General features: G+C 41.8%; 1 protein-coding gene across 1 annotated transcript in view; it reads right to left on the bottom strand.

The window, feature by feature from the left end:
- The window catches only part of LOC310876027 (trans-2,3-enoyl-CoA reductase-like), a gene marked incomplete at both ends in the record, with an annotated part of 19,810 nt that extends 3,016 nt beyond the window's left edge, over positions 1-16,794 (bottom strand). The window contains 3 exons of the mRNA XM_083789474.1: positions 2,138-2,182; positions 4,467-4,518; positions 16,690-16,794. Coding sequence (XP_083645600.1) covers positions 2,138-2,182; positions 4,467-4,518; positions 16,690-16,794 — 202 coding nt within the window. The remainder of the gene's footprint in view (positions 1-2,137; positions 2,183-4,466; positions 4,519-16,689) is intronic.
- Between the last annotated feature and the right edge of the window lie 9,891 nt (positions 16,795-26,685).

Below are 26,685 nucleotides of genomic sequence, written 5' to 3'. Positions count from 1 at the left end.
TAAGAACGTTTCCCAGCCCCGTTCTGATGGGATATTGTCTGTTGTGGCTCTTTTTGAAATGCTGTCATGGCTCAATATGATTATACTACAGCCTTTCTCTCAGGCAATGGAAGAGAGATACAGATACCTAGAAGAATCTCCCTATATTGTCATGCAATGCAGGCTTTCTTTGCAGTTTGCTTTAATGCTTCGAAAGTGTTGACCTTAAGAAAAATAAGCTATGAAATGCACCCATAAATAATTCCCATAAATAATTAGATTCCTTATATTGGACTATCCTTATTGTTGAAGACATACATGGGGGACTACGAGTACAGATGGAAATTTGAATTATTGTTAAATCTGGTGTATTTACAATGTGTGGTGTTCATTTATATGCTGCCCTTCCAAATAAATGTATGAATACAAAATACGGTAAGCATACAGTAAACCCAGCAAGCAGACTATATTGAGGCCACGGGCCTATGAGCCTGAGAGCATGTCAAATAAGTTGCATGCATGTCAGCCAAAAATAAGAGTGTTTGTTCTATTTACAGCTGCTACTAAGAACCCATTTATTTTCTGTTTAGGGTATGATTCATCCATCTTCTCCAAACAATGCCATTATTGCCAAATGATGAGACCCCTAATAACAGCCCTTCTATGTTAGCTACTTGATAATTGGCCAAGCCAAGTTGAAAGCTGCATAGCTGCTTAAAATGGAACGCTTTCATTTTCTCCCAGGCAGCTATTCTTGCCATGAAAGGTATTCTTGTCTCAGAAATGTCCAACAAAGACAAAATGACACAGCGGCATAGAGAGCTGCTCTTGAATTGGCTGAAATATACTGTCTTTGTCAGCTGTAGACCTCATGTCCAAAACTGTTTTCAGGATGTCAGGCAGAAAAGGTACAGCCGATCTACCTTTTAGAGCTTGTGGATCTGCTACTTTTAATGCTTCTGGGTGACGCTATAGTATGATCAAGTAGGGCGAACAATTTACCAAAAAAAAAGAAGAAATTCGATTTTCTGCCCGACATCAACGATACACAGTGTGTCCTCAAGATCAATTAACCCATTCTGACCTGAGATCAGATTCTAAAAATGTCTTCTACATCCTGACAGTTTTCTGAAAAAGTTTCTATGTCAGTCGTTCTTCGCTATGAGCTTGTAGATCTGCTATTTTTCAATATCTAAAGCATAACATAATGCTAACACCAAAAGGGGTTCCCGCCCCAAAATGGGTTAAGCATGGCTGAAGGAAATGGGGAAGGGTTGTGATATAATGGCATCGGGATAATGAACAATCCCAGCATCTGTGCAGCAGTGTGCAGCACCACATGGGCTCCACCTGCTGAAATATGATGAACTTCCTGACAACAGCCCCTCTAATGCTTCATTTACTGTATACTCCGTCGGGAGACGGCGTCGCAGGTCGGAAATAGACAGATATATAATAGCGGATAATGTTTTGCATACATGTGCGATGGATTGTCAGTTTATATAGATCTGCTATTTTCGGATTGGCAGTGATGTGGGGGCTGTGCCGAGCCAAAACAAAGATGACAATAAGCAGTGCTTCTGTTAGTTGTTTGGAGGTTTGAGAACGAAAAATGGCTTCTAAATCCTGACAGTTTTCTGAAAAACCTATGTTTCTATGTCAGTCGTTCTCCAACTATTTCATGTCAAGGACCCCCAAAATGTAATTGGCCGTCTGAAAATATGTTGTTCCAGGGACCCCCCCCCCCCCCCCCCCCCAGAAGCAAAGAATTGAGTTAAAAACATTAGCTCTGAAAGAATATATATTGAAAGATTTGTGACACATTTTCATGATTTTTCAAAAAGTAGAGCAAAATGCTTAAAACACCAAAAGGGGTTCCCGTTCAGAATGGGTTAACAGCCCCCCAACAAAACATTTGATAATGGGAATGGAGGCCTTAGAGAATTTGTGAATACAAGATGACTTAATATTTATTCAAACATTTCTTAAAATGAATATTTTGTCAGCTTTAACCTCCCAGGTCTCTGCAATGAAGATGTTTTAGATTCAAGCTTCATTCTAAAATGGGGTTGTTGTTTTTTTGCACAGTAAAAGCTCATTTACTGTAACATGAACTGTTAGATGTGTTGTTATTGTTGTTTTTGGGATTGTTACTTACTAAGGCTTGTCCTCAGTCCAGTCCTTGATGGATACTTATCAGGGCCTGTCAAGCAAAATCGGCGGTTACATACATACAGTATTGTTAGAGCAAAACATTTCCTCGGTTAAATGTTAATGTGTCTAATTTATTTTCCTATATTGCACTGCCTATGTTTATGCCTTTCAGCAGAGCAAGGAGTAATCATTTAGCCACACTGCACATTTCACTATTTATTGGAACTGCAAATCAATATCTGAGTGTCCTACAGTATCTGAACTTACAGTATTTGGCTGCACTGTACACTAGTATGTGAACATTATTACAAGGGGCATGCTGATGTTTTTAAATGCTTATACAGGAAGAGAATATAAAATGATTGGTTGGTAAATCACATGGAAAAACAAATACATATTTCAGTGACTAAACAGCTGTGTGTGTGTGTGTGTGTGTGTGTGTGTGTGTGTGTGTGTGTGTGTGTGTGTGTGTGTGTGTGTGTGTGTGTGTGTGTGTGTGTGTGTGTGTGTGTGTGTGTGTGTGTGTTATTTTATTATTATACATATCATTATTGTATTATTATTATTATTTTCCTTTCATAAAAATGGGAACCTGGTAGAAAGTCATAAAATGAACTGCAGGAGTAAATCGAAGAAAAAAATTGGACCCATGACTGAACTGAATTCAAACTGCCAGTTACTTTTCTCAAGTCCGGCTAGGTTTTTGAAATTCCTGCAAAAGAAATGGAGAAATAACTTACTCCATGGGTTTCTTGAGAAAGGTTTGGTAACGTCTGGGTTTCCGAGGCTAGGCCAGGGTATGTGTGAATGACATTTTCAAAGGCCTGCAGACTAGAAAAGCAGTAGGAACTAAAACCTAAAACCAATCATGCACACACAGCAAGCCCCCTGGAAGGTCTGTCGATGCAAAGGCTGTGTTTTCTACCTGGATGAGGTCTCCCCCGCTGTCAGAATGACATTAAGAAGGAAGCGTTGTGTTGTTCTGTACTCTTTAGACTTAGAGAGGGTTGACAATTTTGCCACCTCTATTTGAGCAAAGAAAGGCTCTGTTGATTTAATCACTATTAAGTCAAAGCTTTGCCAAAAGGTGCTCAAATGTAATGTAACACAGCAATTCTGTATCGCCACTATTTTTTTCTTTCTTTCTTTTCATTTGGATTGATAAACAGCCCATCTGTGGGAGAGAAACTAAAAAAGCAGAACTCATTCTGCAAATCTAAACCTTGAACATTTTCTTTTTTCCTTTTCTTTTCAGGCCTTTGGGGAAATTAACTGATGAGTTCATGCGGACCAAGAGACAGAGAGGTTGGTTGAGAAAGAAGCTCTCTGGCACTGTTCTCTGGAGAGACATCAAAGTTGAATGTTTTATTACATCTGATCCCTTGCTTATAAAAAAATATCTTTGTAATGTCCATGTTGTCGGATGACAGCCGGTGTCAGAGTATTCAAGTGGAGGCATCACCTTAAATTCCCACGTAGGATGGCCCAAAAGAAGTCAGAAATAAATATGTTGATACCATATCATTGTGACTCATGCCGTTAAATGACACTTTAGTTTCACCCATCTGCTATTAAATAACATTACTCTGCTGAAAGCAGAGCTACCACTATGCCTTGAATCTTGAATCACTTAGATGCTAGAAAATAGCATGTTTTGTGGTGATTTGTGCAATTCAGAGCAGCGTTTTCTGACATGGTTGAGATTATTAAATAGCTGTGCTCTTACTGCCCCCTAGTGGCTCATTACTGCCAATATACTTCCACCACCCCCACACAACTGTGGACTTATGTTTTAGAAAAGGTTATGTGATATATACTTTAATGAGGCATGCTAAATTAAAATAGCAATTTCTAAGAAACCTCACATTTACCAGAATTGGCGAACCATCTATTACGACTACAGTATTACTATAGACAGTGAGAAATTGATGTGTTAAATAACGAGAATATGCACTTACTACAATTAGCCTGTGTGATTGGTAGCCTAAATAAAAACAAGCTTTTACTGTACACTTACAATGTAATAAATATTAGTGTCAGAAGCAATGGTTCATTTGAAAGTTGCTGCTGGCTTAAAAGCCGTGTAGGCTATCTGAACTCAATCGATATCTCCTCCAAATGAATATAAAAAAAGACCTGCATGTAAGACACATTAATTAATGCTACGTTATAACTAAATCAGCTTGATAGCTTTTCATTCTGAAAACAAAATCCAATCACCTTTGTGCTATCTGCCTTCCCAATTTCTCTTTCCAAACTAAGACTGAAACTATACTAAAGTTGGTAGGCCTATGGCTCAAGACAATAAGGTGGAGAAAATACACTATACTTACATGCTTTATGAAATCTATTTTTCAGGTCAAGTACAGTGGAGGAGGGATGCACCTGCAGAGAGAAGAGATGGCAGGTGGTTAAACCCGGCTATACTTCATGGACCGGCGCCCAATATGGGTCTATAGTAAGACCCCTCCTTGTTCCACCATGCACACAGGACAGGACCCTGGGTCTATAGTAAGACCCCTCCTTGTTCCACCATGCACACAGGACAGGACCCTGGGTCTATAGTAAGACCCCTCCTTGTTCCACCATGCACACAGGACAGGACCCTGGGTCTATAGTAAGTATAGTATAGTGTGTCAATGCAAAGGCTGCGTTTTCTATACCTGGATGAGATCTCTCCCACTGTCAGAATGACATTAAGAAGAAAGCTTTGTGTTGTTCTGTACTCTTAAGAGTATTTGCCACCTTTTGAGAAGTGGACCGCCCAACATCTTAGGCTGTATTTGAACAAAGAAAGGTTCTTACTGCACATATTATTGATTTAATCACTATAATCCAACATTTGCCAAAAGGTGCAAGAATGTAACACAGAAATTCTCTATCACCGCTTCAATTATTTATTTCTTGCTATACACTTCACAATATTCTTGAATAGTTTTCATTTAGTTTTAGTCACATTTTAGTCACCTGGAAAGTTTTAGTGTAGTCTAGTTGTTAGCTATTGACGGAATTGTCAATACATTTTTTTTTCAATAATATTTTTTATTGATTTTTACATTTTATGACAAAGACAAGACAAGAAAAACAAAACAAACAAACAAAAACAGACAGTTCAGCTCAGGCGCGTTGTGGAACAAAGGACACAATTATACACTTATACCAAAAAAAGTGCAAAAATAATATACAAATATGGACACATTTGCAGTTTGGTGCAACTCCAGAGAAAATAAAATAAAATAAAAGATATGCATTATACATACATACATACATAACAATAATATCCATAACTTTATCCATCAAGGTTAGTGGCATCGCTTCTGTCCAGGAACCCTATGGTCAAGGTGGTAGCTAACTGAGGGCCAACAAATCTCAAATATGGGTCCCATATTTTATAGAAGGTATCTGTGGTGGAGCGTAGCATGCAGGTTAGGAATTCCAACGGCATGCACTGCATGATTATTTTGTGCCAGTCTTTTTTTGTTGGTGGTTTCTCATTAATCCAAGACAACAGAATATTTTTCCTAGCAGCATAAGTTAAGAGATTAAACAGACGTGTATGGAACTTGTCAACAATCTTGTCATCAGGCAGCCCAAGAATCAAACACATAGGGTCAGGTTCAAACTCCATATTAAAGATCTCATTCAACTGCTGCACGATACCCAACCAGTATCGTTTAATCTTATGACATGACCATATACAGTGAATATACAGTCCCTCTTCAGTTTTACACTTAAGACAGAAAGGAGATAGAGTAGGATTCATTTTATGGCGAAGGCTAGGTGAGATCTGTAATCGGTGTATGGTTCTTAGCTGAATCGACCAAGCTCTATTACACACAGAAAGGTTTTTGGCATTTCCCACCAAACCTCGTCTGAAATTTCAACCTCAAGATCACTTTCCCATTTCCTCTTAGCATCTTGTGTGTCAACTGTTATTGTCAATACATTTAGTCATCATAGCTAATTTTCATTTAGTTTTCGTCAGTGAAAAAGGTTAGTCGATGAACATTTTTCATAGTTTTAGTCGACACAAACAACACTGCGAGACATGCACCTTGGACCTGCAGTGGCCTACATTTCACTTTTCCTTTTATAGTGACAGTTTGTCACCATAGCAGCTGAGAAATACTGTAACAGGCAACCAACTCACCTAACTCACCTAACTCATACACCAATTATCTCTGCTAAAAACAGCTGATCTTACAAGCTCCCAAGCCCAACGATGTGAGCTTGTAGATCTGCTACTTTCACTGAATGTTCACCAATTGTCACTAAATATCCACCTAGACATGCCACAGGATAGGGCAACCTTTTATTGTCATGAAAACTATACGGGGTTCTGCACCTAGCTGACATCGCTGTCAGCCTGTCACACCACGTCCTAATTTCAGTCCATGTGACATGCCAAGCAGTCTTGGCTTCAGGCGACAACGGGAGGAGACTTTCAGAGCCATCTCCTCTCTCGTTCACCACCTCCTCCCTCTCCTCGTCTTCTCCCCTCACTTCAACTTCTCTTCTCTGTCCTTTTTTTCTGAGAGGCTTTTCCTGTTTCCTGGAGAGAACATTGCCATGCTGGTCGAGGCTCAGCAAAGTATCGATGCCCCCTGTGAAAGTGTTCACGAGGAGAAAAACAAACATTTCTTTCTGCCCAGCCCCTTCATCTCCTCCTGCTGAACTCTGCACTCAGAAGGAAGGTAGAGTGTGTGAGAACTAACTACAGTAGGAAGCACACACACACACACACACACACACACACACACACACACACACACACACACACACACACACACACACACACACACACACACACACACACACACACACACCATACTTGCAACACCGGCAAACTTTCCCCTTCTCCTTCACATACAATTACATAAACTCTCTTTATCTGGTTCCCGGCAGCCACGCTCTCTATTTGTAGCCACAGTTGCAGTCTTGCAGTCTGAGTCACGTCGGAATGTCACCTTTCACTCCACTGGGGAGGCCACACAAAGTGGAATGGGTCATAGCAGGGGGTGCCAGTACTGATCCACGGCCACGGGACAGATGGCAGGATTGGGCCCTTGGACCCTCTAATGAGTCGGCCATGCCAGGCGGCGTGGGGTGAGGAAGACATAGGTCATGGCGCTCCATCAAGCATCCAAACTGCCATGTCAATGAGGTGAGGCCACACCCAGCTGCAGTGGTGACAAGGCTAATGATGGGTCATTGTCCAAGCACTAGACTAGTCTATGGCTTTTCCCATTCAGAAATGGTGAGAGACTACTGTGGTTTCTCAGGTTAGTTAGTGTAGTTGTGATGAGGCTGTCGATTTCTGTCACTTGTCCACCAGGTGCTAAAAACACAACCATGAAGCTCAATTGCTTGCCTTTGTTACTGTAATTATTTCTTTTTTTTAATCTCTCTTAACAATTACTTTAGCTTAGTGTATGTAGCCTGCTCACAAATGGATTGCATAGAGGGGAGCTCTTCCCTGCAGTCGGCATGAGTTAATTGGGCCAATCTGGACCTCAGTTGCACTGATGAGAGATTACAAAAATCATACTGTGAGGCCAAATCTGACAAAGCTTTACAAGACACTGCTTGATAGAAAACGTTTTTGGTCCACACCATGAACCCAGACACGGTGAAGGAAGTGCTGTACCTTGCTGCAGATGTGACTTATATTCATTACAAATTTGGTTTGCAATGCCTTCTGAGGACAGCATTCAAAGGCTATCCACAGAGGCTATCCACATGTGTAAAGTGAGTTGCCAATACAGATGCAGTACGCAAGTATTTATATATGAAGAGACCTGTGAGATGGCTGAATCGTGAATGACTACGGGCATGGGGTCAGTAATTATCTTAGGACTGTCTATCTAACATAAGACAAGGTGGTATATCATCGCACCATTTAACAAACCTGTGTATGCCTATCTCTGAATAAGAGATTCAAAGGTTTGTGGTGAAATTATCTGTAAAGGTTTGTGGGAGCTGCCTATTTTGCAGCTTATTTATGTCCTGACGGCTGCAGCCCATGACACAGCGCTGGTTAGGCAGCTGTGTGATGTGATGTGCCTACTGTGCTACTTGTACAACATTCTTTTACATTTAAACAACATCAGTGTTGTTTTCTGATCAATATTGAGTACTCTGGTCTGAGAGAACATTTGTAACAGGAAGGCTTAATGTCTTTGTCCCTTAACCAGCTGTCCATTCTTGTTGTGTTTCTTTCTATCCATTCTACGTGACTACTAAGAAAAAAGTATAACATTCTGCATTCAGTATAAAGTCTAGGCTAGGTCGTTTTGTCCATGTTGTCTCCACCTATATAAGCCTGTTAGGACATGGACTTGTGTATTCCAAAAGTACCTGTATGAATTTGCTAGCGTAGGTTTTGTTGGTATAGGCTTTGTATGGGTCTAAATTCTTGTGGTATTTCCTTTCATCATTACTATCCTTATTTGTAATTAATACAGTGTATACTGTATGTGTGCGTTTGTTTGACTGGGTCTATTGCTACTGTTCTCCAGCAGTGAATAGGCAATTTTCTTTCTTTCTTCACTGTTTCCACCAAAATAACATAACATAACATAACGTTCTAGATTATTGGAACCTTGGTGCTTTCACAGAACCGGTAGACCAATTTTTACGGGAACGGCCCGAGTAGAAATCCCATTTTCTTTCCCTATATTAAAAAAAGATACATATATATATATATATATATATATATATATATATATATATATATATATATATATATATATATATATATATAATACTATACATTTGTGAATCATCTCCTTGCTTTCACCATTGACGAAAAGTAATTCAATGCAGTTATCTCATCCCCCACATCGATCCACTCCAAGCACCTCACCCAGACTCCCAGATGTCTCATCTGGGCTGTAACATTTAGCCTCCTCAACTTGTGAAGGATATTCTGAAATCATTGATATTGTTGGCCAGATAGAAAGTCTGCATCCAGGGACCTAATTTGTAAAGAGTACAGGTGCTGGGGAAGGGCAAGAGACAGGCAGAAAGTTATGATGAATGATGGGGTACATGGAGGACCTGTGACAGGTTGACATCAATAGTTGATGCTTCAATGATGTATTGCATTTTGTACTTTCACATCACTCACTTTTAAGTTGAAAGGAATTTGGGGATTGAGACAGCCCCAGACCACGTACCAGTGCTTTGCTATGTCAAATTCGGGAGGGTTGGATGCTTTGGAAACTTTGGAAACAACAATCCCTTGTCAACAAAGCCTTGAACCCACACGCTGTCCTCCATATGCCGTTACGGCTTGACATTGTTTGTGTGTGTGCTCTGTGTGTACAGAGGATTTTGCTTCAGCGGCACATGGTGCAGTGAACCGAGCTATGCATAATCCACATTTGCCAAAAATTGCTAATTTACATGCTCACGACTTGTGCCGTTGCCACATGAGTTTGTTGATCGGTTATTTTCAGAGTTTGTGTAGAGCAGGGGTGTCCAAACTTTTTTTCAAAGGGGGGCATATTAGAAAATATTTAAACACCCATTATGTACCTTCAGATTTAAACAATATTTATGTAATCATCAATATTTAATTTCAATGGTCTTTTGTCAGGTGTGTGGTGTGAACAAAAAGTGTATCTCAGCCTTTTTTTCAGCCTTACAGTATGTCATACCAAATGTAACCAAGCAAGTAAGGTAAAAGAAAAAATACAAAAAATAACAACAAGGAACACTGACAAACTAGACAAAGTGCCAATCGGCACAGGTCTCCACCAGGGCAGGTCAGGTTGTGGCCTCATGGTGGCGCTATAACAGGCTGTTGAGGAAGATTTGGGCCGGAGGTTCGTGTTGGAGGGATGCAGGTACAATGTTTTTCCATGTGTGCATACATAAGTTGTATACAGATCGATGCAGTTATAGGTAAAAACAGGAATTGGCCTGTTATAGCGCCACCGTGAGGCTGATTTTGAGGAAAGAATTGTGGCATGTCGTCCTCGGCCTAGTGAAAATGTGCGTGTATAATTTAACGGAAATTGCACACTGTGTTTGTGATTTGTGGCCTTTTTTCGAAATGGACGAATTGTGTGAGCTTTGGAAGCCAATCTTAGCCAATCAGGATGGAAGATGGGAAATGGTGCCGCTCCGTGTTGATCACATGACTATGGAGACAGTGTATACCGATTTGCGTGAAATTTGGTTAAAATCTGAAGGAGTAATAATAGAAAATGTGTTTTACATATGTCGGCCTCCTGGTGGCGCTATAAAGAGCAGATGTGAAAAATTCCAGGCAAAGGTTTTTCCTTGGCCTCTAGGGAGTTGGCATACAAAGTTATCCACAGATCCGTGCAGTTAGAGGTAAAAACACTTTTCGGCCAGTTATAGCGCCACCTTGAGTCTGAGTTGAAATTGTTCATGTGGCATTTCGTCCTCGGCCTAGTGGGAATGTGGGTGCACAATTTCACGGAAATCACGCGATGTGTTCATGATTTGCAGCATTTTGTTTGAAACTGAGCACTCCTGTGAACTTTGGAAGCCAATCTTAACCAATCACCAATGGAGTCTGAGAAATCTGAAAGAGCGGTTTCGTTGAATGGCTCTAGAGAGACTGTGTACCAATTTGCGTGATGTTTGGACAAAATCTGTAGGTGTACTGTGCAAAAACTTGTTTTGCACAAAGCGGCCTCCTGGTGGCGCTATAACAGGCCGTTCTGGAAAGTTTGGGGCAGAGGTTCATCGTTGGCATCCAGGGAGTGTGTGTGCAAAATGTGGCATCGACCGGGTTAACGGTGGCCGAGATTAGCTGCTCACGGACACACGGACGGACGGACGGACGGACACACGGACGGACGGAGTGCAAAACATACTCTCCCCACATGCCTTCGGCCTGGTGGAGACAATGATATTCTGGGAAATAACCAGGTTAAAAAACGTTGATGTAAAAATGTCCCTTACTGTTGGGCATAATACAATTCAGGTATGAAGCTGCGGGGCCGTATACAATTCTCCCCAGGGCCGCATTTGGCCCATGGGCCGCCCTTTGGATACAGCTGGTGTAGAGGGAAGAAATTAGTTAACGAACCATAGACACACGGTAAATCTGTCATTTCACAACCGTTTCGGACGCGGGGCGGCTCCCCGGAACCGGCCCGGCCCCCTGGCCGTGTTCCTGGGGGTCAGGGTGTTCCGAGGACCCCCACACGGTAACTCTGTAATTTCTCGACTGTTTCGGACGCGGGGCGGCTCGCCGGAACCAGGCCGGTTTCCTCTGTATTGGCAAGTACACTAAGCCTCTTCCAGAGTGACAGATAAACACTAGGAACTCTGCTGGACACACGAAACATACTCAGAATCAGAATAGCTTTGTCACATCACATTACAAGTAAGGTGGGTGAAATACTCTTCTGCACAGTGCTGTTGCTCCTCCATATCACCCCACTCCTCCACGCCCTTCAATGGCTTCTGGATCAGCTGCCCAATTCAATTGTTCTTCTGCAACCTGAGACCCTTGCACAGACAACTGCTTCTTCCCAAAACAATCCCCATTGAAGTAAGGCTGTTGCAAATGTCTCACAAATCCCATTTCTGATTGAACTACATCACTGAAGATGATGCTGATCAAACACTTCACACACACATCACTGTCCTTTGTTTCTGTGCAACCTCATGGCACTGCAGCTTCATTTACTACACATTCACTGTTAACATTCTTTCATACATTACAAATACACTGAGAACCACATTTAGAAATGTGGATGAGGATGTTTAATTATAACCATACTTTTGGGTAAGTGGTTAAGAATCAATGCAGGACTACAAAGTACATGAACCATTCATACTTTTTTGTTTTGTCTTTTTACAGTAAGTATGTTACATCCTTTCACATTCATATACACTTTACATACCGTAGTCTTATGTACCATAATTGTGTCTGGCCAACAAAGTCTCCAACTCTCTCTTCTGCAGTGAAACAGTACCATCTATGGAAACGTGTCAAGCCTCACATTTCATGAAGACAAACCTATGATATAGTTTTCTGCTTGCCCACCTGCTGCATAATGGACAAATGTAATCTAATTGTTTTCCATTCATATTTGTTTATGACAACATAAATCAAACCTCCAATTCAAAAACAAAAGTTTTGCAAGACTGCATTCGATTGCTGAAGACGTCAACGATATATCAAAAGTTTCATCTAAGCTGATTTGTTGGGGGGATGGAAAAATCCTGGGCTTGCATTCGCAAACAGTTCTTTGGCAGTAATTTTTTTGATGACAGTCGAGAATGGCACTAATATGTTGGGCTTTGTTGCCGTCGATCATACTTAGTTATAGCTGCAGACGCCTGCCACTTCAAAGCAGTAATCTCGCTACCTGGGGATTCATCTTCATGTATTTACGAACACAGCTGTCATTTCTGCTTTAATGAAGTTGTGGAATACATGTTGTACTGAAATATAGACCTGCCTGATGTCTTGTGTTTTTTAAAAATTAAAAGAAAATCTGCAAATGAGAAATGAGCAGGTGGAACTGAACAATGGCCCTAAAGTTTTGACTATTTACTCAGCAGGTGCACTACACTGCTTTTAACCACTTGTTAACCAATGTTCTAAATTAATTTAGCTGACCTACAACAAAAAAATGGGACAACAGGTTTCAAGTGGTTAAGATTTAAGAACAACAACTAACATGCTAAAATCATGCACAAATAATCTGAGGCACAGAAGTGACAAAGGAACCAATAAACGGTGCTCACAACTATGCCAATAGTGATACTAAACTATGCTTCAGTTCAAAGTACACTTCTAAACACCAGGACATCAGCTAGTCTGTGAATAGTGAGCATTTAGGTAATGTTTTTCTTACAGTCATTCAATTATTTGTGTATAATGTATTGCATAGTGCATTCTCTTGTAAAAAACAAAACTATGTCGTCTACAAAGTTTTCTAGTTTGAAAGTTAATTGAGCCAAATTGATTTGGCTCAATTAACTTTCTCATATCCATGCCCAGTCATGATATATAATTTGATGACAAGAACATATGTTGTCTTTTCCATAGCTTATTTTACTTTTACTTTATGGCTTTAGTCTTCTGATATTGTTTTGGCACTTTCAAATCATCATCATCATTTTTCGACCGAGATCATGGATTTCACAATGCCACACCAGACTTCCCGGTCCTTCAACATTGCCATCCCCAGTTCCTGCTTACTGATGCATGTGTCCCCAGCGATGACTTCAGGGAATGACAGTGTTCTACCTCTGGTCTGCTGTGACGACCCTGCCTAACATGGCCGCTGCTAGGGCTGATTGGCAGGGTGGAGTTGGATCGTCAGTGAGACTGGACCACAACTGAGTCTGGTGTGTCCCACGCCTATATAAGTGACAATCTGCCTTCACTCCTGAGTCTTTTCGCCTCTCTACTGGTTTGTTTGTTTGTGTGCCTTGGTTTACACCTTACAACATTCCCACTGCACATACAGTGCACATGCACACATGCATGGCTTACACACTGACATCTTATAGTTGTGATTGAGTTAGTTAACCTTTAAATAAATATATTTTTATACACTTAACTGTGCCTGTGTCTCCCTTTTGTTGCAATCATGAGTCAGATTGTAACTTGAGGCAGGATTCAGAGACGGGAAGATATAACCTCCTCATGATCAGCTCTGTAGCAGTAGCACTAGTTTTTGGTTCCAGAACCAAAAACATTTGCCAAAGCAAAATGTTTTTGGTTCTGGAAAGATGCTTTGACTGTAATAGACAGCAGGTGTTAAGCGTTGGCTCAAACACTCCCCAAGCAAGGCAGTACTTAACAATGAACTCGTCTCTCTTATCTGACGAGCTGAGAGATGGATGGTCTCAACCCACACTCATTTTCTGGCAACGAACCATGCCTTGCCCAAGGATTCTGGAGGCTATAAGGTTCTTTCCTACAGGGCTGTCTGGTTTCCTTCCAATCTTCAAACTCAATTACCGAATGAAAGGTTATAGAGGAAGACCAATTTCCAAACTGTGTAGTCCCTTCTCTGTAGAGCTCACGGACAATCTCTCTCTGCTTGTTTGCTCACCTACAGTAATCTGTAACTTACATGCAGATCACTGCTCATGGGAACCTTTGAAAGTGAGTTTCTTCGTTGCGGCGCCAAAGAGGCATCACATTTACTGCTCTTGCCTCTTTCCTTGGCAGCGACAAGGATGGGGGGTGGCTGCGTTCTAGATATCTCCTCGCCTCTTTTCCCATGCTATCAAACTTCACTTTATTCCTACGCTGTACCCATGTGACCGGTCCATGCACAGATGAGTGAAAAGAAATGAAAAGAAGAAAAAAAACATTTTTACTGAACAATTTCAAGGCTTAGCTGAGAGTAGAGAGAGGCTTATCCTGGAAGATAAACCACTGCACTGACAACTGGTATACTAATATGACTGACATGACATCACTTGACTTGCTCATGTGAAAACATGCTAACAAAAATGTGAAATGAAGTAATGTGATGGTGTATGCGTGGCCGTGGAGACCACATTTTAAGCTTCAAAGGAGCTTGGGAAGCATGTTTACATGGACATGGCATGTACAGTATTCTTTGAGTATTCTGTCAGAGGTTTGTCATACTATGTTTTCCTTCAAGTTTTTGAGTTCCAGTAACATGGAAACCACGTTCAGAAAAAAAGGGAAAATATTGCGCTGAGCACTGCTGACAAAACCCTAACGTAAAGGTTTTATAGAATATTTTGATAATTATGCAAATAATATAATACTGTAAATCCACACTAAAAACTTTCCTCCAAAATAATTACAGATATATGATTATGAAACAATCATTTTATTAATTGGAAAACCACATTTGACCTAAAAGACACATTTGTCATCTCAAGTAATGAAAATTATGCTCATAATGTATACTTTGTCCTTGCACATAAGATTATGGCAACAGACTGAATCCAGACATGCCGAGTTTGGAGAGCAAGTGACAGCTGAGATCTCACTGCGATAATTAGGAGAGAGAAGAGTGGTTTTCTCAAAGGCAGCTGTGCGTGACTTCAGCTGCTAACTTTCATTAAAAAATCTACATGAGTGTATGTTTTTCAGACAGTGCGTCTTAACTCTTAACAAGCTGGTGGTGTGCCATTATTTTACAGTACTGTATGTCAGAGAGACCTCCTTATTACATACAGTCAATGATCTCAGCTAAACCCGGTGTATAGCACAGTGAATTCATGCATACCTTTTATAGACTTGACACTCAAGCACGTGACGTGACACTCAAGCACAGTGTTTGCAGTCATGCATGACACCAACCCAGGTTCTGAGCTTGAACTATAGCCTTCCAAAGTCCACAGCACTAATGACTATTAGCCTATACAGTATAACGGTGGTTATATTTCTGGTGGCCCCACATGAGAGTATAGAAAGTCGTACGGTTCGCATGTTGAAAGAGATATTAGTTCTCAAGTTTATGGTTATAGCAGGAACAATAGCCCACACTCTGTGCTTTGGATTAATCATATTTTCACGACCTTAATTGGTTTATCCAAGCGGGGTGTGAAACACCTGCGGATGAAGTTCACTCAATCACATTTGCAACCCTTGAATACACAGGTTTACAGTTGTCTTAAAGTGTCAAATCCAGTTTAGCGAGGAAACACGCACCTTAATGCCAGAGGACACTGAGCTGATCCTGCTGATACAATGACAGTCATGAGGCTCACACAAGCTTCAGCCCCTAATGCTATTAATACTGCTAATACAACTGATGTTATACCTCCACCAATGCCTCTCCGAAAGTAAGCGAGCATACCATACGGAGAGAGACTGTATTTTAGTCTGTCTGTCTGTCTGTCTGTCTGTCTGTCTGTCTGTCTGTCTGTCTGTCTGTCTGTCTGTCTGTCTGTCTGTCTGTCTGTCTGTCTGTCTGTCTGTCTGTCTGTCTGTCTGTGTCTGTGTCTGTGTGTCTCTCTGTCTCTCGCTCTCTCGCTCTCTCGCTCTCTCAGCCTGCCAGCCATTCTGGCTGTTACAATACGGTTGGCAATGCACTGCAAAATCCTGAGTTTTGTGGGTCCATTTTATGGTCACAGAGTCAAACTGAAACTCAAGATAATGCAATGTGGCAGAGGTGATAGGGTGCATTAATAATAGCATGATGCCATTATCGGGAACTATTTCAACCATGTTGCACAAACATCTTACAAATTGGACAGAAGCCGTCCAAGTTACGCAACAACATCTCTGCCACAAACAAGAAGATTACATGCACTGTAGCTTCTTCTGCAGAAATGTTATTTAGCACACTTTGTTCGCACGGCAGGGTAGCCTACTGTACATCAATCTACTAAATACACATAATATGATAATCTGTCTCTCTCTTCATCTCCCTCTCTGTCCATCTGTCTCTCCGTCTGCCCCCCCTCTCTTTCTCACACACACGCATGCACGCACGCACGCGCACACACACACACACACACACACACACACACACACACACACACACACACACACACACACACACACACACACACACACACAACCTATCAAAATATTGTCTCACAGTCAAACATTCATTCTACCTTATCAATGACATGGGTGGGCCGTCCAGTTTCCGGGTTCAGGATCTCCACCTCCATGTATCCATGCAGCCTGTTTGTAGTGCCAATACCTTGCATCTGAGGCATCTCTTCTCCAGGAGTTCAATCCCTTGTTTCACACTTTAATAGCTTACCCAATTCTCCTCTGATGTTGCCAAACTATAAGTTCAGCAGATATTGCTCAGTCTGCCGAGGATGTTATTCCCTTAGCTCCAGCAGCCTAAACTGATTTCAGGGGGACAGACAGAGTGACATGCCACACTAAGTGGTGTAATCTCAGGCACATGAGAGAAAGAACAATGTCTATCTAATCACGCAGCTATATTTAAACCTGCCTGATGGAATGAATGCCTGGGTTTGCCTTCCCCCACTCCCACTCGATTGTGAGTCGAACCTCCTATTGCCTAGTTGAAGTTTGCACGACAAAAATAGCCAATCTACAAACTCACACTTTGTTGTAATGCAACATGCTGTTGGCTTGTAGATTGATTATTTTCTGTGAGCGACACCCACGCACGACCAAGTATAAATCAAGACAGTGTCTGCTTATCTTGTCTTGGCTTTACAAATAGGCATTGACGTCGATTTTTCAAATACTTTCAAACACCCTCCTTCAATATTTGATGGTATTTTGCTGACAATTGCATTTGAGTTGTCTAGTTAGTAGTACTTTGCATAACTTCAAAGTCAGTTTTTTAGGTGCAGTTAATATTCCAGTGAAAATCTGCAGCTATACATTTACATCTAACATTAGATTAGATTCCATGGCATCTATAGATATACCGCACATTGATCTAATTTCGCTGTACTATCCCCTATAGTTTGAATACCTTTTGAAAGCAACAGACAGAATACATGAATGCATCTCAGTGTAGAGAATTGTTGACAGTGTTTCTTTTTTTTGTATTATTATTTTTTAGTACAACATCACTTGTAAGACACGGTAGACACCCTGCCCGAGCCATTTCAAAGACGGACTTCGCATTGTGAATATCGGCCTATTCAGATTTGGAAGCATTACTGAAAAGAGTGAATCTCAGAAAGGGATCGTTATCAGCGCAAGTCACCACAGCCTCAGTCAACAAGTGGAGTGCAGGTGTGCAGGTGTGCAGTGAGTGAATCAGTACTGACTGCACCAGCAGTGTCAGCTGGCAAGGGACTATATTCTTGCTTATTACTCTTGAAAACCCCAATTATATCTCCTTGCAGTGTTTGTTTGAACATGTTCATAGCTCAAACATCCTAAAAGTGAAAGCTCGGAAACCAAAGCGATATCCTCACAACACTGCTCTAGTCAGTATAAGTTCCCAAACCTTTTAGCTCACTTCGTGCTGTGAGCTTGTAGATCGGCAATTTTTTCACAACTTCTAATGTATGGAATTTCTTTGATTTTTCTTTGATTTCTGCATGAAATTACTGAAAAGAAAATCATTACATTTTGTTTGTAATTCATGAAAATGTTTGCTTTTTTTAAAAGGTTTGGAAAGAACATAACAAATGTATAGGTAACCAAAAATAAACGGACCCATAAAAATGTGTCCGCGACCCACACATGGGTGCCGACCCGGTGTCCGGGAACCACTGTCCTAGTCCACATGGATCTCATTATGCAATGTCCCCGTCCACGTTGCCATGTGCCCTTTTAACGAGGTGATATTCAGATGCACGGGAGCAGATGTTGCAAAAGAAAACACATGGTGATGTGATGGTGATGGATGCAGGCCTCCTCACTGGATCCGCCACATCATTTGGCGGATGGCATCAGGATAACAATTTGCGTTAGGCGGAGACAGCTGTCGCCATGGCGCCCGGGCAAACCCGGCGTATTGGCTCCCGCCTTATTTCGGGGGCCGAGGTGGGACAGCCAATTAGAATGATTTACAGGCTCTCGCTGGTGCTGTTGTGGCCACCCTGCCTGAAGCCATGTGCCTTAGCACCAGTGGTGGAAAGTAACTAAGTACATTTACTTAAGTAAATTGAGTACTTTTTCCACCACTGCTTAGCAGCACTGATACAACAACATGCTAGATTACCCCGGGTGGTAATAGATTACCCCGGGTGGTAATAGATTACCTCAGGTGGTAATAGGGAGAAGGTCCGAAGAAGAGAAGACAGTGAAAATTGTTCACTACATGCGTTTCCACTGGTGGAAAGTAACTAAGTACTTTAACAAACATACACTAACCACTTCACTTCCTATACATTTCAGCCATTTGAAAATATCCGATCAAGCTCGGAAAGTGTCGCAACGCATTGCGAGCTTGTAGATCTGTTATTTTCAATTTGTTCATTTGAAAACTTGAAATTGTACTGGTGATAATACTTTTGTACTTCTACTCAAGTCCATTTTGAATTCCGGACTTTTACTTGTAACAGAGTATTTGGTAATACTTTTACTTAAGTAAAGCAATTGAGTACTTTTTCCAACACTGTGCTTTTCAACATGTTCAGGATCAGGAGTGGACACAACCTTTTAAAGTGAACGTGCATGCTCGTTCTCTTGAGTATGAGGTGCCAATCATATTTTTTAATGAAGGAATAAGTACCGCATTTTAAAAGCCACCTAAATTGTGAGTGGAAGTATATGTTTCTTTCATTAATTACCTAAATATGAGAGAGATGTGCCATACATGCGCACGCACGATGATTCCATTCACACCTCTCTCTCTCTGCACCCTCTCTCTCTCTCCTCACATGACCATGACCATGAAATGGAAAGCAAAATACAGCACAATATAGTTTCACATGTGGCTATGCACACACCACGCATATACTTGTTGGTGTAGGCTACTGCGCAATGGCATTTGGCCTGGGTCCTTATTGGTAGGTTAATATCCACAGTTTCTCTGCAGCGGTCCGCAATTAACCTATTGTTCAAGCTTCACACTCCAATACAAATGAAACTATTTGAATAAAGGTTGTACACATCAGTGAAATTAACCTCTGGGAAAATCCCTAATTGAGAGTGTAGGCCTAGCAAGTGCACTACAGATCATATAGGCTGCATGGCTAACAGGGCTTGGGCACTACCCTACCATCTCTCTATATCATTTGATAAAGGCATATTAAAAACATGACTTGTGGGGTCACGGTGGCACAGTTGGTAGTGCTGTCGCCTCACAGCTAGAAGGTCCTGGGTTCGATTCCCGCTCGGGGCGCTGTGGGTGCTGGCGGCGTGTTTCCTCCTCCGCGTCATCAGTGCCCATACCCGAGGCGGGGTTGGCGAAAGGGCCTTTCTGTGTGGAGTTAGCATGTTCTCCCCGTGTCCCTTAGGGTAGGTACCCTCACAAAAACATGCAGTAATCCTGGTCTCTAAACTGCCTCCCCCTGGCCAGCCGGGGCGCCTGATGGAGGGGAAAGGAACTGGTTGGAATAACGTGTTCCTTCCACACGCTACGTCCAACCAGGGAAACTCCCCCCTGTCAGGTGTAAAGGAGCAACTTGGACACTCAAGCAAAAATATATATAAAAAAAAAAAACATGACTTGTACACCCAATGAAAATATAAACTTCACAGAATATATACCACTTCGAATTATAACAATCGGTTGAAGATTATCTGAATATCGCACAAGTTGCTGCACCTTGTCAGTGCGGAGAGCGCTCTCCGTGGTGCTGAAACCTTTTTTCCTGTTGTATTCCACTATAACTGGTGAGAGATGGGATCTGTCACGGGGCAGCCCCTGCCCTTAGACAATATCAAGGACCTTGCAAATAGACCACACAGTTAAGTCAACTTGATCAATTGACAAACAGCTGGACTGGAAGTAACGATTATATTGTACACATGACATTTTTTGTAATTAACACAATGGTTGACAGAGTTTTAAATGTTTATTTGTATTTGACACTGAAGTTGCATTGGTATGTCTGTCACCTGTCTCCCCTCTGCAGTGCTGGCACTCCTCTCTAGATTGGAGGGTGCCAAGTACTGTAGAGGAGGAGGGGTGTTTGTTCCTGTCTGTATTATGTTTGGTCTTGTTTATGTTAGGTTCTCTAAATGAATTGGACCTGCAAATAGTTGAGTGTTAGTATATCTTGTATTCCTTTAATGTATAGTAATGTGGAAGAATTACTCATGTAGTTAGCCGTGTCAGGTGTGGTGAGTTAACTAATGACCACTTACTTAATTAGAGGATGGTTTGCCCTACCTGTTTAAGAGCAGGATTGCTGCAGGTGCAGGCAGTTCAGTCTCACTTGAGGTTAGGTGAGAGACAACAGGGGAGAACTGCCAGCCAGGGAAAAGCCTGTACCAGTTCCTGCTTGTCTCTTGATTGTATATAGTTTTTCACGTGTTTGTTTTGTTTTATTGGAATGTTGTTTTGGCCAGTATTATACATTTTTTGTACTTTGTCGCTGACTCGCACTGCACTTTCAAGGTAAATAAAAGCCTAAAAAGTACTTGTGGACCTGTCTACTCCCTGGAGCCTCCGGCCAACGGCCAGCATTATCACAGGATCATAGGAGAGAGGGCGATGGGAGAGAGACCCATGACCCAGCTTGGCTTCACAGTAGAAGAGAAGACAAAAGCAATTTGATCATTCTTTATTTTTTATGACCCTCCGTGCACAATAATTGCATTGTATGTAGTCATAGCACTTCATAGTATAGCATAGTAGTATAGTATATATGTATAGTTTATATGTATAGTGTCATTACTTGCGCAAGTAATATTTTCGCCCGGTCCGTATGCACCGTCCCAGCCAACCCGCCACTTTTGATGCGTATGCAAATAAAACAGCAAATTGTGCCTGATTTTCTGGGACCAGATTATATTCATGACCATATGTCTTACGTCATCATTGAGAGCTAGTTATACATATACACACCATGTACTCTGGTCCCAGCAAATCAGGCACAATTTGCTATTTTATTTTACAAATTACATGTATAACTAGCTCTCAATGATGACGTAAGAAATATGTGGATTAAAGGACCCAATGCCAGAGTGTAATTGGTTTTCGATGGTGACGTAATGACGATATGTTTTAGTGTTGGGAGGATTAAAGGTAATGCTCCTGTGTATACGTATGTAATCTGGCACCACTGCCATATCAGGCACAATTTGCTGGGACGGTGCATACGCATAAAAAGTGGCGGGTTGGCTGGGACGGACAAATTACATATACACATATACATAGTATAATGTATATGTAATTGGTTGACAGTTTGTAGCGGTCGAAAGTACTTGTGCGCTCTGCTTGCGCACTAGTTGGCCATTTATGGCCTACTAGTGTGCAACAAGCAAGTATGCACTCGACAGAGTGCAGTTCTAGTTATATATAGATATGTTCTAGTTACGTTCTTAGCTTACACATGTTTCATGATAAATGCATTTATTATGTGATGTATTCCCAAGCTTTTTTGTTCTTGCTTAATGTAAATCGCTCTGGATTAAGAGCGTCTGCTAAATGCCTAAATTGTAAAGGACAACTTTGGGTGTTTTTTTCATCGAAGGTTCATGTTTTAGGTTGTTATTAGAGAAAGTAAAAGATGAGTGTTAATTGTTTTTCATTTGCTGCTTTCTTTCGTTTTAGCTATTTTCGACAGGGGGGCGACGAAAGATGACGGGATCTACTGAATATGAAGGGGGAGGCGACAAACGGACATATTGAGCCTACGACACAGAGTATGGCATCCCCTATCCCCCCTTTCACATTCAGTATGATACCTTGATCTTTTGTGGCCAGATGTAATTTCCTTGGGTCTAGTAAGACTATAGTAAATAATAATAAAAAAATCGGCGTAAACATAATTTAGCCACTTGTTCGAATGCCCCCACCCTCCTGTCAAAAATAGCTAAAATCGTTGAACATGCCTCTGAATTGGACTCTTTAAATACACTTCCAGCATTCAGTGCCTCAGTAGTGGAATAGTCTGCATGTATTCTAATCAGTTTCTGCAAATATTCTACCATGTCTGCCTACCAGGGCACTTAGGTCAGATTCTCACCTAATACTTCGGTAGACTCGGATGCGTATGGGCGGGGAAATTGAGGTTCTTGCATATTTAATTGGCTGCGGTTTGCCTTCACACTGTCATTCGCAGCAATTGGAAACGCAGCAGGGGGGACCTTTATCAATGTGTTCCATTCATAAACTAGCCTACACAGTGAAATCTATGGTGATAAAATTACACTCATAACGTGCATGTGTCGTGCCGTCTGGGACCCCCCCCCCCCCCCCCCCCCCCCTCTCTCTCTCTCTCTACGCACGCAGCCGCCACACACTGTTCTTTTGGGCATGGAGGCACAGCGCTGAGCGCACTGATATAACTCCCCAGTCCCCACACAGTGACAGCACTCCATAGCACTCCATGTTTACGGCACGCACAGACAGACAGAATATTCTGTAGGCTATAATAGGCTACACTGCAGTGTTTTTATGTGTTTTCTTAAGCAATTGATTAATGTACACGTCCTCATTTCGATTAGGGCTTCAGTCTCCTCATTTGACCACGTCTATCCACAGTAATGGGACATCTTTGCGCTGCGTAAAATATGCCTTCTCCGTCTCCAACTGTGTTCAGCTCCTCACCCGCCACATTGTTTACTTCATTTCCTTTATTTACTGCGGATTGCATTCACACCTGCACCGAATCGTAGTCAAGTGCGATTGGAAGCGAAGCGAAACCCCTGTTTTTGGGCGGAGTAAAATGCGGTTCTTTGCTGCGCATTAGGATTCGAATGAGCCTTCACACCTGCCAAACGAAGTGCACTTTCTGACAATGCGCAGCAGGATTCGTTTTAATCGCAGCAAAGCTCTCTGGTGAGAATGTGACCTTAGATAGACCTATATAGAGACATTACCACCAGTAAGACGCCTGGGGGGCAAGAAACCACCTCGCCCCCAAAGGGCAGGTATCAGTCAAAAGGGAGACATCGAACAGGAAGGATGGATGGGGATAAGGATCAACATATGGAATGTCAGAACAGGTTCTGACATCCATATACTAATGTTGATGACATCAGGGATCTCCATATATGGGCTTAATTGTGACAGCAGGTCGCATTTACTATGATGTGATCCCTGATTTAGTATCATCCCTGATAATGTCATAGTGATGTCCCGAGACCTGGGCACAATATATGGGGGCTTTCCCCATGTATGGGGACTTTACTATCATCCCTGATGTCATAACGATGTGACGTGACAAATTGAGTGAAAAGATTGAGTGACAAAATTGAGTGTGACATGACGTGACAAAAGCGCAAGGTTTCATAGTTAACTAAGACCTTTGGTCGAGAAAAATAACACAATGACTCGGTTCGATGTTTTTTAAGGAAAGCTCCCCTATATTTTCTTTTGTGTCTGTATCTTATATTTTATTGTAATGGGAACACAGAGAATAGCATACTAATTCTGCTTACAAATCTGCACTTATTAACATAACTAGTTGCTTTATAGCATGAGTATAGTAATGTATTACTGCTGCAATGATTAATTATTAATTGATTACTTGTTTTGCATATACCTTTTTCTCCACCCCAAGAGCTATTAGTAGGTTTCTCTCAATACACAATCAATTATTTATAATGGTTGTGGTGGAGCAAATAAGGAACTAATTATGCAACAGTTTATCTCCTGTACTAAGACTTATTTAATTGTCTCCACCAGCCGAAGGCATGGTGGGAGAGTATGTTTTGCACTCCGTCCGTCCGTCCGTCCGTCCGTCCGTCCGTGTGTCCGTGTGTCCGTGTGTCCGTCCGTCCGTGAGCAGCTAATCTCGGCCACCGTTAACCCGCTCGATGCCACATTTTGCACACACACTCCCTGGATGCCAACGATGAACCTCTGCCCCAAACTTTCCAGAACGGCCTGTTATAGCGCCACCAGGAGGCTGCTTTGTGCAAAACAAGTTTTTGCACAGTACACCTACAGATTTTGTCCAAACATCACGCGAATTGGTACACAGTCTCTCTAGAGCCATTCAACGAAACGGGTCTTTCACATTTCTCAGACTCCATCCTGATTGGTTAAGATTGGCTTCCAAAATTCACAGGAGTGCTCAGTTTCAAACAAAATGCTGCAAATCATGAACACATCGCGTGATTTCCGTGAAATTGTGCACCCACATTCCCACTAGGCCGAGGACGAAATGCCACATCAACAATTTCAACTCAGCCTCAAGGTGGCGCTATAACTGGCCCAAAAGTGTTTTTACCTCTAACTGCACGGATCTGTGGATAACTTTGTATGCCAACTCCCTAGAGGCCAAGGAAAAACCTTTGCCTGGACATTTTCCCATCTGCTCTTTATAGCGCCACCAGGAGGCCGGCATATGTAAAACACATTTTCTATTATTACTCCTTCACATTTTATCCTAATTTCACGCACATCGGTACACATGATCTCCATAGTCATGTGATCAAGACAGGTTTGTTTGATTTCTCATATTCCATCCTGATTGGCCACGATTGGCTCCTACAGTTTTCAGGAGTAGCCCGCTTTGTACAAATCGCCACAACTCCTCAACGCAGCGTCCGATTGCAATGACATTGTGCACCCACATTCCCACTAGGCCGAGGACGAAATGCCACATGAACAATTTCAACTCAGCCTCAAGGTGGCGCTATAACTAGCCGAAAAGTGTTTTACCTCTAACTGCACGGATCTGTGGATAAGTTTGTATGCCAACTCCCTAGAGGCCAAGGAAAAACCTTTGCCTGGAATTTTTCACATCTGCTCTTTATAGCGCCACCAGGAGGCCCACATATGTAAAACACATTTTCTATTATTACTCCTTCAGATTTTATCCAAATTTCACGCAAATCGGTACACATGATCTCCATAGTCATGTGATCAAGACAGGTTTGTTTGATTTCTCATATTACATCCTGATTGGCCACGATTGGCTCCTACAGTTTTCAGGAGTAGCCCGCTTTGTACAAATCGCCACAACTCCTCAACGCAGCGTCCGATTGCCAACTGTGCACGCATATTCCCACTAGGCTGAGGAAGAAATGCCACTTGACAGTTTTCAACAGCCTGATGGTGGCGCTACAACAAGCCAAGTCGCGTCATGCACTCGCACACACACACACACACACACACACACAGGGCTAACTAGACCCCCCACTGGTCAAAATCTGTGCTTGAACAACCTTTGACAATTCTCATTTTAAATCTATACATTTACACTTAATACAATATTTGTTTTGATTGCCCTGGTGGAGACCTGTGCCGATTGGCACTTTATCTAGTTGTCTCTTTATTCCTGTGTAACTAAACACAGGATTACAGTATATGTTGAAATGGCTGTAGACAATCCTGAATTATCCACAACTTTTACCTGAAAATATCCCTCTTTGTTTTTGTTTTGACAAGCAAAAAGGTAATTAAGTGCTCAATTAAGCCATATCTCCATGGAAATGATAAACTTGGCAATTGTTCTAAGTGTGGCAACACGTCAGAATGACTGGCATCTATTTTCCCATGCTCTCATGTTATTAAAATAAAGCAGATGAAAATACTACAATAAAGTTTATCAGAGCTCCTCTCCAAGGAGAGTCACTATGGGGTCCAGCCACCAGATGGCGCAGACACACAGAACATTATATACACTCCAATTTTTATTGGATCGTGATTTTGTCATTCAAGGTGAGGTCACTGTTCCTACCCCTCACTTATACAAGGGGCCCCACCTTGTGATGCCATTCCTCCATCTTTCTGCATAGATACACACTACGGCTGCTGAAACCCTGCATTGAGAGTTGAGTTTTCAACCGTACCTTGGAATTTCATGGCCCCGAACCAATGGTTCTTGCTCACGAACACTTCGCAAAAAAGATTGTAAGTTTTCTTACACAGGACGATAAAACTCATTTGAGCCGTCAGGCCTTTTGTCTTTGTCCTTCCTCTTGTCCACGATACCTCACCTGTGCAATTTCCAGCCTCTGCCTCAGCCAATTGATTGCCATGGCAACCCCACACCTGACAATTGATTACTTAACCATACAGACAGTTAAAACGGGTGCTA

The sequence above is a fragment of the Protomyctophum parallelum genome (assembly GCF_964188405.1).
Source record: "Protomyctophum parallelum genome assembly, chromosome: 18".
NCBI lineage: Eukaryota > Metazoa > Chordata > Actinopteri > Myctophiformes > Myctophidae > Protomyctophum > Protomyctophum parallelum.
Note: the sequence above shows the minus strand (reverse complement) of the source record. Positions and strands in the feature narration are given on the sequence as shown.